This window comes from Lepisosteus oculatus, chromosome 15 (assembly GCF_040954835.1).
Source record: "Lepisosteus oculatus isolate fLepOcu1 chromosome 15, fLepOcu1.hap2, whole genome shotgun sequence".
Classification (NCBI taxonomy): Eukaryota; Metazoa; Chordata; class Actinopteri; order Semionotiformes; family Lepisosteidae; genus Lepisosteus; species Lepisosteus oculatus.
This window is the reverse complement of record NC_090710.1, coordinates 24,660,711-24,676,572: the sequence shown is the minus strand read 5'-3', so window position 1 is coordinate 24,676,572 and position 15,862 is coordinate 24,660,711. Positions and strand designations below refer to the sequence as shown.

Sequence of the window (15,862 nt, the reverse complement as noted above, 5' to 3'; positions counted from 1 at the left end):
ATACTTGAATTTTGTTTATATCTATCTCCTCTTCTGTGCCTTCCCGCAGCTGTATCCTAAAGGTCTTAATTAACTCTTTGAGATTCACTACCCAGAAATCAATGGAGGCTAATCAGCTTGTTGTGTTATTTGGAAGTTAATTATTATTACTATTACCAAGGTATATACACATCCAACCCACGTTTTTTAGGTTTTCATTTAAATAACTAGTAATTAATTTAAGCACTTTGTTACTTAGAGGTTGGGTATTACAATGTGTAGATAAAGGTAAAATAAATTCTGATATATTTTGTGTTGATTTCAGGCTAAAGTGAAGCACCAATTTGGGTATATGATGTGCAGGAGCCATTGTGTACTATCAGTCTGACTATGCAGATGATTAGTTGTGTAAAAAATGAGAAACAAACTTTTGAATTAGAGAATTTTTTTGGTAGGAAAAGTGTATAATCAATCAACATATTGCATATCATGCAAAAACTTAAAATAGTATTCAAAAACTATTTACATACTGTACATCGAGAAATGTGACCTAATGGTCATCCTACTTAGCTAATTTATTTTTTAGTATCCTAATTTTTTTATTTTTGTTATGGTTTTCCTTTGAAACCAGTTCCTTGTATCATTCCATATGCACTTTTGCCCATTCTGCAATATAAGACTCTATATCCAAATCCCACAATATCTATGTGTGACCATGGATAACAATAAAATTACAATTTCCATTTTAACAGATATTCCTTTGTAGACTCGATAGAAAGTTTAGGGTCATTTTCCGTTAGAAATCAAATCTACATTTAATAGGTCTTTTAAGACTGGTTATCATACAGGAGTGCAAAGTCTATTGATGTTTTTCAAGCTACTATACTGTATGTTCATTGATATTTTGTAAGCTGTGTTCATTGATCTACAAAATAAAGGCTTGTCAATGCCCGAGGAAGTAAAACTAGCTCATACCATTCTAAAGCCTCCAACAAAACTGGGTATGAATAACATTTTTTCTCCTCTTCCTCTCACATATTGTTCCTTTACGTGGTTAAAAATTGTCAACTTCAGCTGTGTTTGACCATAATATTTAAGACGTCATCGAGCTATTTTCAAATATTCTATAGAAAAAGGTTCATGGTTTTCTGCCATAAACATACATCTTGTTAGAGTATTGTTGAGTTCACTAAGAAATGTCTTGAAAATTGTCTCCTAATTATAAGGGTGAAATCTCCACATTGTACAACCGCAATACACATGGAGCTAATTGCAGTAATTTCTATTCAGTCAATAACAGCCCATGCAATGTTTTCATTAAAGTGAATTATTCTCAAGTTACACAGTAATTAGCATTGCTGCTTCGCAGCACTTGTGCCCTCAGTTCAATTCCTGGGGTTCTGTCTGTGAGGAGACTGTATGTTCTCCCATGTTCACATGGGTTTCCTCTTGATGCTCTGAATTCTTCCCACAGTCAAAAGATACAGTGTCAGGTTAATTAACAAAATGATCCTACAGTAAATCTCTTCATGTGATTAATTATGTGTGTAAGAGGGCTACCTTTGGGCTGACCATACTCAAGATTCTACAGGTGGAATGACAAGCAATTAACCCATTGTAACAAAATGCCTCTTTAACTACTGTTATTTTATTAAGGAATAGACTCAGTTGTATCTGCTAGTGGTCATTATATGTAACACAGGCAAATTATCACATCCCAGACAGGTCTGCCTTTTTGTATTATTGATTTGGTGCATCAGGTTTGATACGTTTGTGATCGGTGCTTAGAGACATGCACTCTCATTTTTTGTGATTGATCTGTTCTTGCAGCATGCAAATTGTCGAACCCATGGAAAGATGTACAAAAGAAGAAAACTAAATAAATGAATTTCACAGCTGTTATCACCAGGCCATGCTTTGATATCCATATCAGGGCATACTTCCAGCATAACTGAATATGGTTCTACAGTAGGTGAGAGCATGGTACTGTTAAAATATATTTTTTATATATATATAAATAAATTTTTCATTTTATTGTGGCATGTCACTGTACAATCACTGACAAATGTTTTGGGGAAATTAATGAAGATTTAAAAAGAAAGTGATTTTTATCATTCTATTTGCTTTATTGAAATACATACAGTAAAAGATCTAGCTGTGCAATAAGATGGGAAATCATTACATCATATACAGACACAAAACCTCACACCAAGCCCAATTTTCTCAGAAGCTAATTAAATAATCCAAATCTCATTTTTTACCTTTGTGTTATACGTCTAATAAGGTTATCTTTTCCTTCTTAAGACTTTCAAGAAGATCTAATTTTGATTTAGGTTTCAAATATACTGTACATATTGAACTGAAGAAATTTATTGACAAAAAGTCATACACCATTCATTATTGTATTATCTGTACTTTATTCTGCTTGTCATGCTACATGAATACATGACTGCATGCAACAGTGATTTACTTTTTTACTATCATTAAAAGTATAAAATGTGTTCCTCTATCAACATAAGATTGACAGATTGACAGACTACTTGCAGGGCTTTTAAAACGCAACTTTGCTTTATTCTGTTTATCTCTGATTTGTCTTTGTAGCTTCGAAACCAAAGGAATTTGAAGCTGTAATTAAATATTCATGACCACTTGAAGGGAACAGCTTTGTAAGCATAAGTTACTCAGCACAGAAAATCATTTCGACACTGCTTAACATCTTTTCAGCCTATGCTTTTACACGTGTTTTATACTGCATATACAGTATAGTTAAAAAAGGCATATTTACTTTTTATAGTTCCTAATAACATATTTTGCCTGATCTTACCAACCATTCCCAAAAAACCCAAACCTTCATAGTCATTGTTTAATTTGCAAAGTTATAGATACCAATAATACAGAATTAGGATTCAACAAATTAGTATGTTTTTAAAGAAAAAAAAATGTTCCTGTGTTGAAAATATTAGTAACAGTAGTTTAACTGCTGAGTGTGTAGCGGTCTTCTTTAAAACATATCATCTGCATTTCCATAGTTTTCTTTTTCTAGAAGTTAAGGCAAATTTCTGGGTGTGTTATGCAACATTTCAATGAGTAATCATTCAGGATCTTGTCATTAGCTGATGTATTATGTCCAGTACCATTTTATTGATTTAGCAGTCGTAGAGGGTCAGCATTTTAGGTTTGGGGTTGAGGAAGAAATCCTGATTTCAAGCAGAAATAAATGAGAGGCATAGAGATATTATACTGTGACCCCTTTCTCACTTGCATCTTTTAATGGCCTCTAGCTACATCAGGGCTGCCTTTTCTCAAATGTGATGTTCCCAAAACAAAAAAGCAGCCCTAGGCTGACATAAATCTAGGTTATTTTTTTAAAATGCAGCCCTGGGCTACTTTGTATATCATAGTACCAGTAAGAAGACATGATTATTGTGCCACTTTCAAGCTCTCTAGTGAGTAAGAGTAAAATAATGGAAATAAAAACAGGCACTGTTGTACTTAAACTGCAAACTTTGAGTGTGAGTTCCACTATTATTCTTATGTCTTTCTCTTTATCCTATTAATAATAATACAATTTAACAATTTAACATTTACTTTTATTTTTCTTTTAAGTATATAGAAATTATTATGATGTTCTGTACTGTATATATAATCAGATGTAAGAGAGACAGAAAGCCATCTTTTTCAGTATTTGTAATTATATTACTTTCTGTTAAATCAACTAGTGGTTACAACCTGCCTGAATTAGACTTGGTTGTAACAGACTGCAAGGCAATTTTCCAAAATAATTATTGATACAGTGCCCTCCATTAGTATTGGGACAGTAAAGTCAGAATTGTTAATTTTTTGCTGTAGGAGTTGAAAAGATGAATATGTAGCAAATGTACAGAATATTACCTTTTATTTCTTGATATGTCTGCGCATATGTGCTTTACCTTTTCAGAATAGAAACACAAGGTTTTGGCTGTGGTGCCTTCTTCGGGTGCGAGCCTGTGTGAGAAGACTCCACAGCCGAAATGTTGTTTCTTTTCTTCTCTTTTCAGCATGGAATAAACCTTTAACTTGTTCCTTTGCAGCCTACGCATGCTGACACAGCTACCTACGTGAACTATTATATACATTTATGTATGTTTATGGCAGTTGACCATAAACATACTGTACATACATGTATGTAATGTGTTTTTCCCTAGAAACTAGGGTACTAGTGTAGTGTATGCAATATAGAACCAGTACTTTGGAGTAAATGAAATATCCATTCCTTGCTTTTTGTGTACGGGTGCTCTCACCTCTTCATGCCATGTGATTCTACCATTTAATATTTCTGTGTCTATATCCTGTTTACATTTTCAGTGTGAGACTGTTAAGTCATATTTAAATCTCATGTGTAAATGGAAGGAAGGAAGCAATTACTGACCTAAATTTGAAGGCCAACCTAATAATGTATGTGTGAATGGATTCCTTATTACAAAAGGAGGTGGGTGAATTGTCAATCACGTCCTACATGTCTCAGTTTTGCTGTTTTTATGTTATTGCTCCATCTAAGCTTATTTGCTCAAAGACCAGTCCTCTGTTTGAAGCATTTGTTTTGTATTTCTTCTTTAATAACCACCCTATTTGGAATTATCATTTGTTTCTTTAATGTCTTGACTGACGGCAAAGACCCCTGCAGTTTGCAGGGGGATGCCGATAGGCAGATAAACTCCTCCAACCAATCCACCCATCAACCCACTCATCTTTCGACTTGCTGGAAGCTTCAAGATATTTTCTCTCTCTGGATTTTATTATATCATTCAGCATTTCATGTGTTCAGCTCGCAAATTGTAAATATTCACATGAAAAGAATAGACCAGCACATATATTATAATGTGGCATCATTTATACATTATATTTCATTATTATGTTCTGGGCCAGTTTAACCTGTCTTTTTCAGAATAAAATTTGTCTAATTACTTTATAAGTCTGTATTAACATAAAGTAAAGTGTGTACTGAATTACACCACAGCATGGAAGTTGTTGTAGATCTCACATCAAGCAAAATTTAAGAAATGCAATATTCAAAGTATTGGTGAAAGGTCACTTGTTCTGTACATCTAAATTATCCTGTTTTGTTTTTTAAAATAAATTATGTTCAAAGGTTTACTTAGTTCTACATTAGAACCAATTTTCTGTTTTTCTTTTGTTCTTCTGACTTCTAGTAATTATTTTGGTCCTGAAGACTTTTCTGTCACGTGCGCACAGTTTTCTGTGGGGAAAAAAATGGTTTTCATTTGTCTATTTCATTTTGCCAGGATATTCCTGACGGTGTGATCAGAGGTCTTCTGTGTTCCATTCTTTTTTAACTTTCTTCATTATGAAAAACCTATACCTCGATGCTCCCACAAAATTGTAATCCAAAGGTCTGGAACCTTCTATACACTATTCTGTTCTACTTTGGACATTCATCTAAGAAAGTCTGCCTTGACCACAGAATACATTTTAACTTTTGATTTGTACAATACAGAATTACAGTCTGGTATACAGGAGATGATAAAACACTTTATTTTGCTTCAGGCTTACAACATTGCACATGGCTCATTTAACATCCACTACTGAACATATCAACATACAGTATATACTCGATGTGTTACAAAAGCAGTAACAAGCTCCTTGTTAACAATACACTGTACGAACAGTGGATAAAAACACAAACATATGACATTAGTTAAATCTACCTGATGTACAGTTCATTCTATAGATAAGTATTACTGAATCACTCTTGTTACAAGGAGTTTACTTATTTTGGGTGCCATAATTGAATTGAAATGAAGAAAGACATACTGTAAACAGCATGCTGTGCTGAAAGTCACCCCCACTGATTAAGTCTCACTTTTTTTAGTAGACTTTTTGTTCAATTTGTTCAATTACTCTTTCATATTACCTCTTTGAATATCTTTATAGCATATACTGTATGTATAGATTGATATTTAAGATTGACATTTATCTATGTATTTATATTTATTGTGGGTAGAAAAGTCTAATCAAATGATTTTTCATTTTATGAAACATCTTCTTGTTGTTCATATATTTATAGGTGACAAAAATACTGTAATGAAAAAAGAAATGAAAATCGAGGACCTGTTTACCACAGGATAAAAAATGTGAACTTACTGTAGCCTTTTTTCATTTTTTTAAAATGTAATCAGTATTCTGAGATGTAAAAACAGATAATCTTCCCAAACTGACTCAGATTATGGGTTGTGCGGCCAAATAGCATCTTTCAAATCAAAGGACCTGAAACATTACCTTGATTTGAATCTGTAAAATGTGTAGTGCTTGATTTCAACTACATCACAATATTCAGAAATATCGGACACCATAATTACAAAAGCAAAATATTCCTGTTTCGGAAAATACAAGCTTTACAAAGATGATGATGATGATGATGATTAATTCAGTAACCTAATACTGCAGAACTATATAGTCACACTACAACTTTAGGCAGAAGCATGCATAAGACGTAAAAGGTTGTTGTTTTTCCTGTGGAAACAGGAATGTTAACAAGTATACTGTACTGTATAGTATATTGACCATCTGTATACATTTCTAAAACACAAATCTTCTATAAATTCTACGAAAAAATCGGATAGTTGACCATATATAGACTTCACAGGATTCATTACGTAAAATTCACACAGGTTGAAACAGAAATGGAACATAACACAAATATTGTAAGTGAATCCACTGTATGAAAAGTTGCAGATATGGGTATATTCAGGTAATGCTTAAAAACTGACTGATTATTAAAAGATGACAGATGCAGATCTTCACTTTTAAAATTATAGCATAATGCAACTGGGAATTAGCCCAGTACTTTTAAAAATAAATTCACTTTTAATGCAATGCAAGCTCAAAATTAATCATGGTTCACTATCATGGTTTGATATTGCATTAAGTGTCATAATATTTTCCTACCTACATATTCCCATGAAAGATATTCTCGTTTTTCATTTATTTTTTATAAGGAAACAGATGTTACTAGCACTCAGTGTACAAAGTTTTTGCATATATTCCAGGACTATTTCACTTTCTCTGGTATAAATACAGTATCAGAAAACAATAGGAAAAAAAACAACAATCACAAATATTATGATATTATTCATGTATGTATAGTATTAGAGATTATTTGATGTGACTCAGTTTATTTTATTTAGATTATCTATATAGTCAAACTACAGTACATAAAATGCTTATGACTATAATAGGTATTTGTCTGTAATGTAGTTCCTTTTCCAGATGCAGTATTTTGAAATCAGAGCAACATCTGATGACATCACTGTACTCATTTCAGATATTAACACATAGCTTCTAAAGACACGTAAGTATTGTCCTGTCTTCATCGGTTAGTAGGAAGTGAATGGTAGAGATGAAAATGTATTCCCAGTAAGAAGTTCTGAACCACAATCACAATACAATCAGGTTCATGGATATGATTTAACTTGTTAGCACCCTAACCCAAAGTTTTAAACCTAATATTAAAACCTCACACTCATTGCTCTTTTAATAAACACATGAGAAAATACCTCAGTAGTTACTACAGTGTACTTTTTCCATGTCAATTTCTAGGTCAATGAATACTGAGAATGAGTACTGTATGACCAGTCCTGAAGTTTGAAGTTTGCATTGTATGTAAAACGAAACCATACGATATGAAGTGTGTCATTAAACAGAGTAAACATTTCTTCTTTTATCCTTTTTATATGGGATACAATGCAGTCTCTGGAAATGACCTCTTTTTCTTCTTACTGTATATAAAACACACTTTGTATCTTTGAAAATAATGAGTAATATCTTCATGAAGCATCACAGTTTATGTGCCTAAATTATGCTAAAAAATTTTTTACTCCTGATCACATCCCAAGAGCGTTCTTCATTTAATTTTTCTGCTCATCTTTTTCTTAATGATCACTTTTACGTGCACAATCAAAGCTACAATACACAAATGTGTTTTCTAGAATATCTACTGTTTATATAGCACTCTTTATATTTGACAAGATTATGTTGCAATAAAATTAAATCTTCCTGTCAGAAGACAGTATAATTTAGAAATATTTACAAAACAGTGGAAAGTTTCAATTTTGACAAAATTCATATACTGTACTTGCACGTGACAGATATTGTTGACTATTAAAAAAGAATATGGATTTAAATTATATGTTTTTAATATTTGCACCAAGAAGGGAAACGATAAAAATTACATATTTTTGAATGAGTCTAATTCTGTAAGTGCAACAAACGGCTGAGAATATTAAAAAACAAAACAAAATCCAACTTTACATTGAAAACAATAATAGACTTATTTATAGTATATCAACTTATCATACCAGGATAATTCATTACATCACCAACTTTCTCAACAAGGTGAGCCGGTATTGACAAAAATATTGTTCAATAGCTTTCAGCTTCTGTAATCTGGCGTTGTGGCATGATATATATACACTGTATATACTACGAAAATAGTAAATTCACTTAAAAGAAGTAACTTTTTCATGTGCAGAAAACAATTCTAACTACATTTCATTTACAAATTTCAATAAAATCACATTATTTTTGTCTTTTAATGGCTGCTATTTACAATTTAATTTAATGTAGTTTTTTTTTTTGTGTGCGTGCATGTGTCTTAATAACGTGCGGTCAAGAGAAAGTGCCAACACAAGCATAGGAACTCCTGACAAATAACACATGTCAGAAAGGTCATAAAACAAGTAGAATCCTTGAAATCTGAAAGTGCTAGCAATATTTTGTTTAATTTTCAACTGCAATGAAAAACGAAGTGCTTTTTGGATGTCTTCACAAAGAAAGGAATAGGAAAAGTCTGTGTAAAAGAAGATCAGTAACTAAAGGGAAATAGATCCTAGACTAAGAGCAGACACCAGACCTTCCCATTAATGTTTTCCTTTCATTTAAGTGTCCCGCTTTTTTAACTGTTTCACATTTTCCTTTTTGTTGTAATGAGACATGATTTCTGTAACCTTAATGCATATGAAGGTCAAAGCAGCGCGTTGTGCATTGTGACATTCTGGCGCCATAGCCCAGCCTTTTTTATTCACTTCACTGCTCCTGATCCGGTTACATTGCCAACTTTAATGTGCTGTGCAAGCAAAGAGAGACACTTCCTGTAACAGTGCCAAAAGACCTGTAGCAGATTCATACAAAGACTCTGGTGTCAGAAACACTTATGTTAACAAATGCATCATTTCTGCCAATGGAGATCATTGAGAAAGCAACATTATTTGTGTTTATCATCATGGCTACTGTTAGTAATAATAACAAGTTAGTAATAAGGTATTCAAGCAACTGCATTTTTTCCTCACGTCTTTGCTTGGATTTCAGTGCAATGACCAAAATGTAACTGCTTGTCAAATCGCCAATCTAATCTGGTTCACACAAGATAGGCAGCTCTATTCTCAGTTTTACAAACAAACTATAGTCTGGCATATAACTAATACAGTAGGTATTTCCAAATGATTCAATGACTAATGGTCTATTTAGAGCACGTCAAAGGTCCTCTAATGAAGAAATTTTAACTTTGCATAATGTATGGGCTATGTTAATAACAACTATCTCTGTGATTAAGCAAAATGGCAACACTGGGAAAGTATATAGTTAGGATATCATCAGCACACCATGTAGCAGCAGACTGTAACTTGTTGGGCACCTTGTTATCAGGTAAAGTTGAAAAGAGACAGATACTGTAGCTCAACACTATATATTTCAGTGGGTAATTGCACATTGTCTCTCCTGTGCTGTTTATACAGCTGTGGCAGTCTGCCAAGCTGACTAATAATTTGCAGCTCCAGATATAAGAATAAAACAACAATTAATCAATGACTCCATGAATGAAATGGATAAAAACCGAATAAAAGTTATTTCCTCCCTCAGAGAATGCAGTTACTTGTATGAGGCAGAAGGAGTTGTTGCATTTTCTGTATATTCCAAAAGTATAAATTTAGATAAGTTTTAGACCAAATCAGCTAAGTGTTTTCACTTAAAACCCTTTCTACTAATTTTAATATTTGCATATTACTAACATGTGAGTAGCAGTACTGAGATAAATTCCCAAAAGAATCAGAAAATAAAAACAGTTCAGTCCCAAACAAATATAAATGGTTTGCAAATGTCATCCGGATTCAGAAGCTTGCAACAGTAAGTGGTTGTTAAACAGTGGCTGAGTGGTATTTACATATGGCAATCTAGTCATTCCCCAGAAAAAACTAACTCTCGACAGATTTCCTGTGAACTTCAATGCCAGCTGACTTCAGATTGTTCTTACAAATTTCATCTATACTGACTACATCAGAGATAATTTGCAATGAAATAATGTAACTTGAGATTTACAGCATGCCCTTGACGAAACCAAAATTTCCTTATCTTTGTTTTTAATCATCATTCTTTCAAAGTAAATTGTGAAACCAATTCCAAATGTTAGTGTCTTTCTGTTGTAATTTTGTTGTTTGCTGCTGACAGGGCTGCAAAATAATTCATTTCAAAAGAAATATGTGCAAAACATCTGATTAAAAAATAATGTTAGATATGAAGGATGCCAACACACTTGAAAAAAACTTTTTTTGCTTCTGTGCTCTACCAGTGCGGTATTACACATTCACATGTTAAGTACACGTGAAATATTTAGACAGCACATAAATGGGAACAAATCAGTCTTTCCTATCAAAAAATGCTAAGCTTCTTGTCATAGGTTTCTAGAGTTCTTAGCTCTGATACAGTATATAATGATACACACCTCTAATTTAAGAGAAAGTGGATTTTTAAAAACGTTTTAAATGATATAAAAATCAAGGGAAGAAGTACCATTGTGTACCATATTTGTAGTGGTGACTGGTCAATCATGTCATGACAACTCTGCGGGATTTTCCTGTAAATGATTTTGATTATAAGAACATAGCAGTAACAGCTTCTGTCAACATTTTTGCATGTGTCCATTAGAGAGGTTGAATATACATATAATATTTAATGGTCTTTTATCTTCAAATTTTAATGTAGTTTCCAAAAATGGACATAATCCATATTTCATTAGAACAAAGGCTTTGTTTCTGATAAATGGTTTCTAGTTCTGAAAACTGCTGCTACATAATTTATGGGGGTTACTTTTTGCAATAGAAGCAACATTGAAGAGATGTTCATACTGCCAGCAAAGCAATAATTATTTCTTTATATGAGCACGCTAATAGAATCAGGAAGAGACCCAATCACGATGGGTAAGGTAGTGATGTGCAGTATAATAAATCTTAAACCATTAATATCTACTTATCCTAAAAAATGACCAAGGGTCAGGATAAAAGGTATATCCGTGTAGTCTGAATTTTAACTTTACCCACCAATTAGGAATATATGCATTCCTTAATAGACATAAGTATATATACAGTATGATAGAAGAAATTGTAAGATTTATATCGTAAGTTCTATGGAAAAAACAAAATTATAACTGTACAATCAGAGAAGAAATATGTGTTTAGACTGTCTATGGAGTGATAAATTAATAAAATGTATTTGCATATGAAATCCATTACTTTCTTTGAAAAGAAGGCAAATCTTTTTTACTTATTTCAAAGGGTTTACTGGGAATTTCTTCCCAAGATCTAAACAGTGGCTCAGATATGATTCTTTACTGCCAAGGCTCTTTTATTGTAATTTAAAAAGATTGTATATTAATAAGTGTTATATTGTCATTCTTTTTTACACAATATTCTATTATCGTATAAATTAGAAGAAATGTTAAAAGATATTTACTGTACTGTATAGACAGTAACAAGTTTTAGTCTGTTTTAATCAACATATTAGACGAATCAAATCTTCTCCAAATGATCGCAGACACACGGCTTCCCTATTAAATGTGAGCACACTGGTGTGCCTTTAAACATCAAAATGCATAGAGCATTTGTAAAGTAGAGCTGGCTGGCTGTTCAGGGATGTAAGGATATTGGTAATGTACTGTAGGTATCCCAGTGAAGGAAGATGAACAAATTTATGCTGGCCACTAGTCCCTCATTTGGTGTTTTCAGACTAGATAAACATTTTCAAACATAAAATAAATATTCAAACATAAAACTAATATACAGTTTGTATAATCACTTTAAAATCTCATTTTAAATATAAATGTTTAGTATATTAATAGCCAGAAAATAATCCTCCTGGATTTTATCATTAGCTGGCACAAATAAAGCAGTAGAAATGTTCTCTTTTGTGCACAAATCAGTTACGTGCGTACATTGGTGGTGAGGCTTTTTATATTGCACTAAAATTAATGTTGATCTTTTGATTAATACATATCAGACTCCTGCAATGGTGGTGATATCATAAGAGAAGTTGAAGTAAATGTGGAAAAGAAAAAAAGTAATAATAAGTGTTGGGAAACCAATATCAGTGTGCAGCCAAAGGTATAAAGTAATTTACCCTCAAAACTTAGAAGACAGCATCAAAATATGCTTCTTGATCAAAAGTGTCTAGTCACTGTCATGAAAATAATATAATCTGTGTTGATTTTAATACATACATATCTTGAGCCAACATTACCGGCTCGTTTTACACTGTGTTTTAAAACGTCTTTTTAAATAAAAAGGCAAATAAAATCAAACTGAAGATTTCTCAATTTATGGTTGTTAGTTAAAATTACTATTTATCAGTTCAGATAAACACATCAGTTTTGACATTTGTATTTTATGACCTTCAACGGGGAAGAGAACATGTACACTTAAATTTGGAGGAAATGGGTTCGGCATTCACTGAAAAAGACATCAACACTTTTTTTTTCTCCAAACTAAATGGAAACATTTCTTCAAACTTTTATTTTAAAATTGTGAATATAGATTTTTAGAAAATCATGAAAAAGTTGGGAAAATCTATGCAACATATAGATTACTAAGGCTTCTGTGTTATCTATAGAATTTGAAAGGGAAGGAGGGAATTATGCTTTTGAATTTAATTTCTTCATACCTTGTTCTGAGGTATATAATTAAAAAAATATATGTACAAATATTGAAATAAATATAAGAGATTTGGACACCTGATGATTTGGGGGCTTTCTTGTTTTGCTGTACATAAATGCATTTTCTTTCTTCTTTAATGAATGTTCTGTATGTGAAAATAATTATTCTAAAAAAAAACATACCTTCTCACATTAAACATATGGCACTTTTCATTTTGTTGACACAGTACCAGTATGATGATATCATTTATCTTTGGAATGCCCAATTTACAGATTCAATTCTCCACTAAAAACCATATATGAATGAAAACCGTTGTTTTTTTTTCTGACTTTCTGACCGATTTTAACACTCATGGAAACTAAATAAATTCTCAATGTTCTTTAACCAAGACTCTTCAAATTAGTAAGCATTATTTTTACATTTAAACAATATGCTATTGCTTTCCTGGGAGACTTTATTTCATATTTTACATACTAATACATTGATAAAAGTAGGAAAAAAATACAATTGGTATTAAAACACAAGGATACCTGTGTTTAGCACTGTATCTGTACAACAACAAGTAGATAATGCTATTCAACTATAAAGAAAATGATTTTTAAGCACTAGAATAATACTTTAAAACTGAAAATATTTTGCATGTTTTTCCTATTACTGAAGTTCACATTGAACTCCCATACTTTCAATTGTTTCACTAACAATTATACAGAAATTACAAAAAAGCTTTTGTTTTTATTGATAACTAGAACACTACTGTTTTATGCTTCTTTGCTATAGTACTTCTAACTTCTGTTTTTTTAATTTTATTCTAAACATTAATTAATTTGTTCCACAAACAAATTATTTGTTTTACAAAAACAACAGCAATAAGTTCATGTTTTTTCTGAGGCTACAGTTTAGTGATGCAATTTAGAATTATTTCACATTTTCAAAGTTTGTGGTTCAGTGACTTCAATTAATCAGAAATATTTATTTACAAACTATAATGTCAGACAAAAATTGGAACTGCGAATCAATTAAACTCACAATATTCACTATCATTCTAAGTTTTAAAATAATTGACACTCTTTTGTAGCCTTCAGTTATGGATCAAAATGTTTTCTGTTACAAACTCTCTGTAACAAAATGCAGTTTAATTTATAAGTGGAGTGTAATACAGGACAATGCTTCTCATTTTAAAAAAGTGTAAATGCTGACATCAGTTATTAGTTTCATCAACAATAGCCCATTTTTAACCATTGAAGACAAAGGAAAACTGAAGAAACAAGGAAAGGGCCCTTTCCTAGACAACGTATCATAGTTTCACTGATTAGCAGTGCATCAAAAGAAATATAAAAGCATGAGGAAATCGAAGTACTACAAATTGACAGTGTTGTACTCGTCTGAAGCTGAGGGTGGAATAATTTAATACAGCTTACCTCCGTGATCCCAACATTAATAAATGTACGAAATAATAATTGGTCATGAAGACATTAGAATGCAACAATGCTGTACCATTTGTAGCCAGAACTAGAAAGGAATTAGAGAAAAATCAGAGATTCTGTCACCTGCCACTCCTCCAATACCCACTTGAGATAAATGTAAAAAAGGAAAGTAAACTAATTTCTTTTAAATTACTGCAAGTGAGGAAAGTGGGCACATACTGGGGAGTTGTTTACAAACCAGGCATATAACCACATGTCTCGAGTTTAACCGATAGATTTTTGCAGCTCAGACCTACTGTAAAATTTGAATACATTTTCTCTAGTGATAATTTGACATTTATTAGCTTGAAATTAATTCTATCATGTATCCCTTTGCTTAGTTCTGGATTTTTTAATTCCAATGTTGAAGATCAGGATATTTAACGGCCTACAGCTAAAAGGGGGGAAATGTAATACTCATTCAGTTTGTCTATGAAAACAACCTGTCCTACTGGTTTTCTACCTGGTCAGTTAAAATGCAAGTGAGGTCATTTTTGTTCTTCTTAAAATCCTCACAGATTTAAAGATTAATGCACCAACAACTGTCCCCAGTTAATCAGGGCATGACAACAAGTACAGTGACATAAAATCAAAAATTTAAACATGCACAACAACAACATGTCAATGGAAAAAGAGGTGAAAGCAAATCAAGAAAAATCCAATAAATAAGGATGGAATACTGCTAGTATCCCTCTTGATGTGGTAAACTGGAGTCTCTCAGATCAGGAGGGGCCCAGGGTACTGACAGTTGTATAACTAAACTTGGAAAGTGAGGCTCCAGTAGCTACTATGTCATCTTCGGACTCTCTCAGTCGCCTACAGGGCTTCCAGCAGCAAGCAAAAGTAGCTAAAAAGGCTTTGCGGAAACGCTTGTTCATGAAGCAGTAGATGATGGGGTTGACGCAAGCTGAGGTGTAACTCAGCAAGTGGATAAAAGAAATGGGCGCTCCTGAAAGCGCGTTGCTAGCTGATTGATGATCAAAGGCCTTCCATGTATTGACTGAGTAGAGTGGCATCCAGCAGACAAAAAACATGGCCACGATGACGATCAGCATGCGAATGACGCGCTTCTTGGCCATTAGCTTGGCTTCTGAGGTATTGCTACGTGGGCGGTCCAGCTTTGTCCCACCACAAGGCGTCAGAGTGGACATCTCCATTGTGTTGGGGCGTTTTGACACCTGGATGTAACAGCCGTCCCCCTCATCACAACTGGGAGAGGCACTTCCAAGACCATTCAGACCATTCTTTTGTGCTAAAAGAAGAAATGAGGGAAGGAAGCCATAAGTACAACATTAACAGAGTTTTCACATATTTCTGTAGAAGTGACAGATAAACTTGCATGGTATTATCAGTTTCAAGATTTTAACTTTAGTATTGAAAATGTAATGTAAAGTATTTTAAGATACCACTTCCATAAGAGTTGGTGTTCTAATATACTGTAATAGA

At 32.7% G+C, this 15,862-nt stretch overlaps 1 protein-coding gene across 1 annotated transcript in view; it reads right to left on the bottom strand.

Moving 5' to 3' along the window:
• Positions 1-5,488: 5,488 nt before the first annotated feature.
• The window catches only part of LOC102697453 (cholecystokinin receptor-like), a 37,138-nt gene continuing 26,764 nt past the window's right edge, over positions 5,489-15,862 (bottom strand). Inside the window, exon 5 of the mRNA XM_006639159.3 lies at positions 5,489-15,668. Within this exon, the coding sequence (XP_006639222.1) occupies positions 15,139-15,668 (530 nt within the window). The 3' untranslated portion in view covers positions 5,489-15,138. The remainder of the gene's footprint in view (positions 15,669-15,862) is intronic.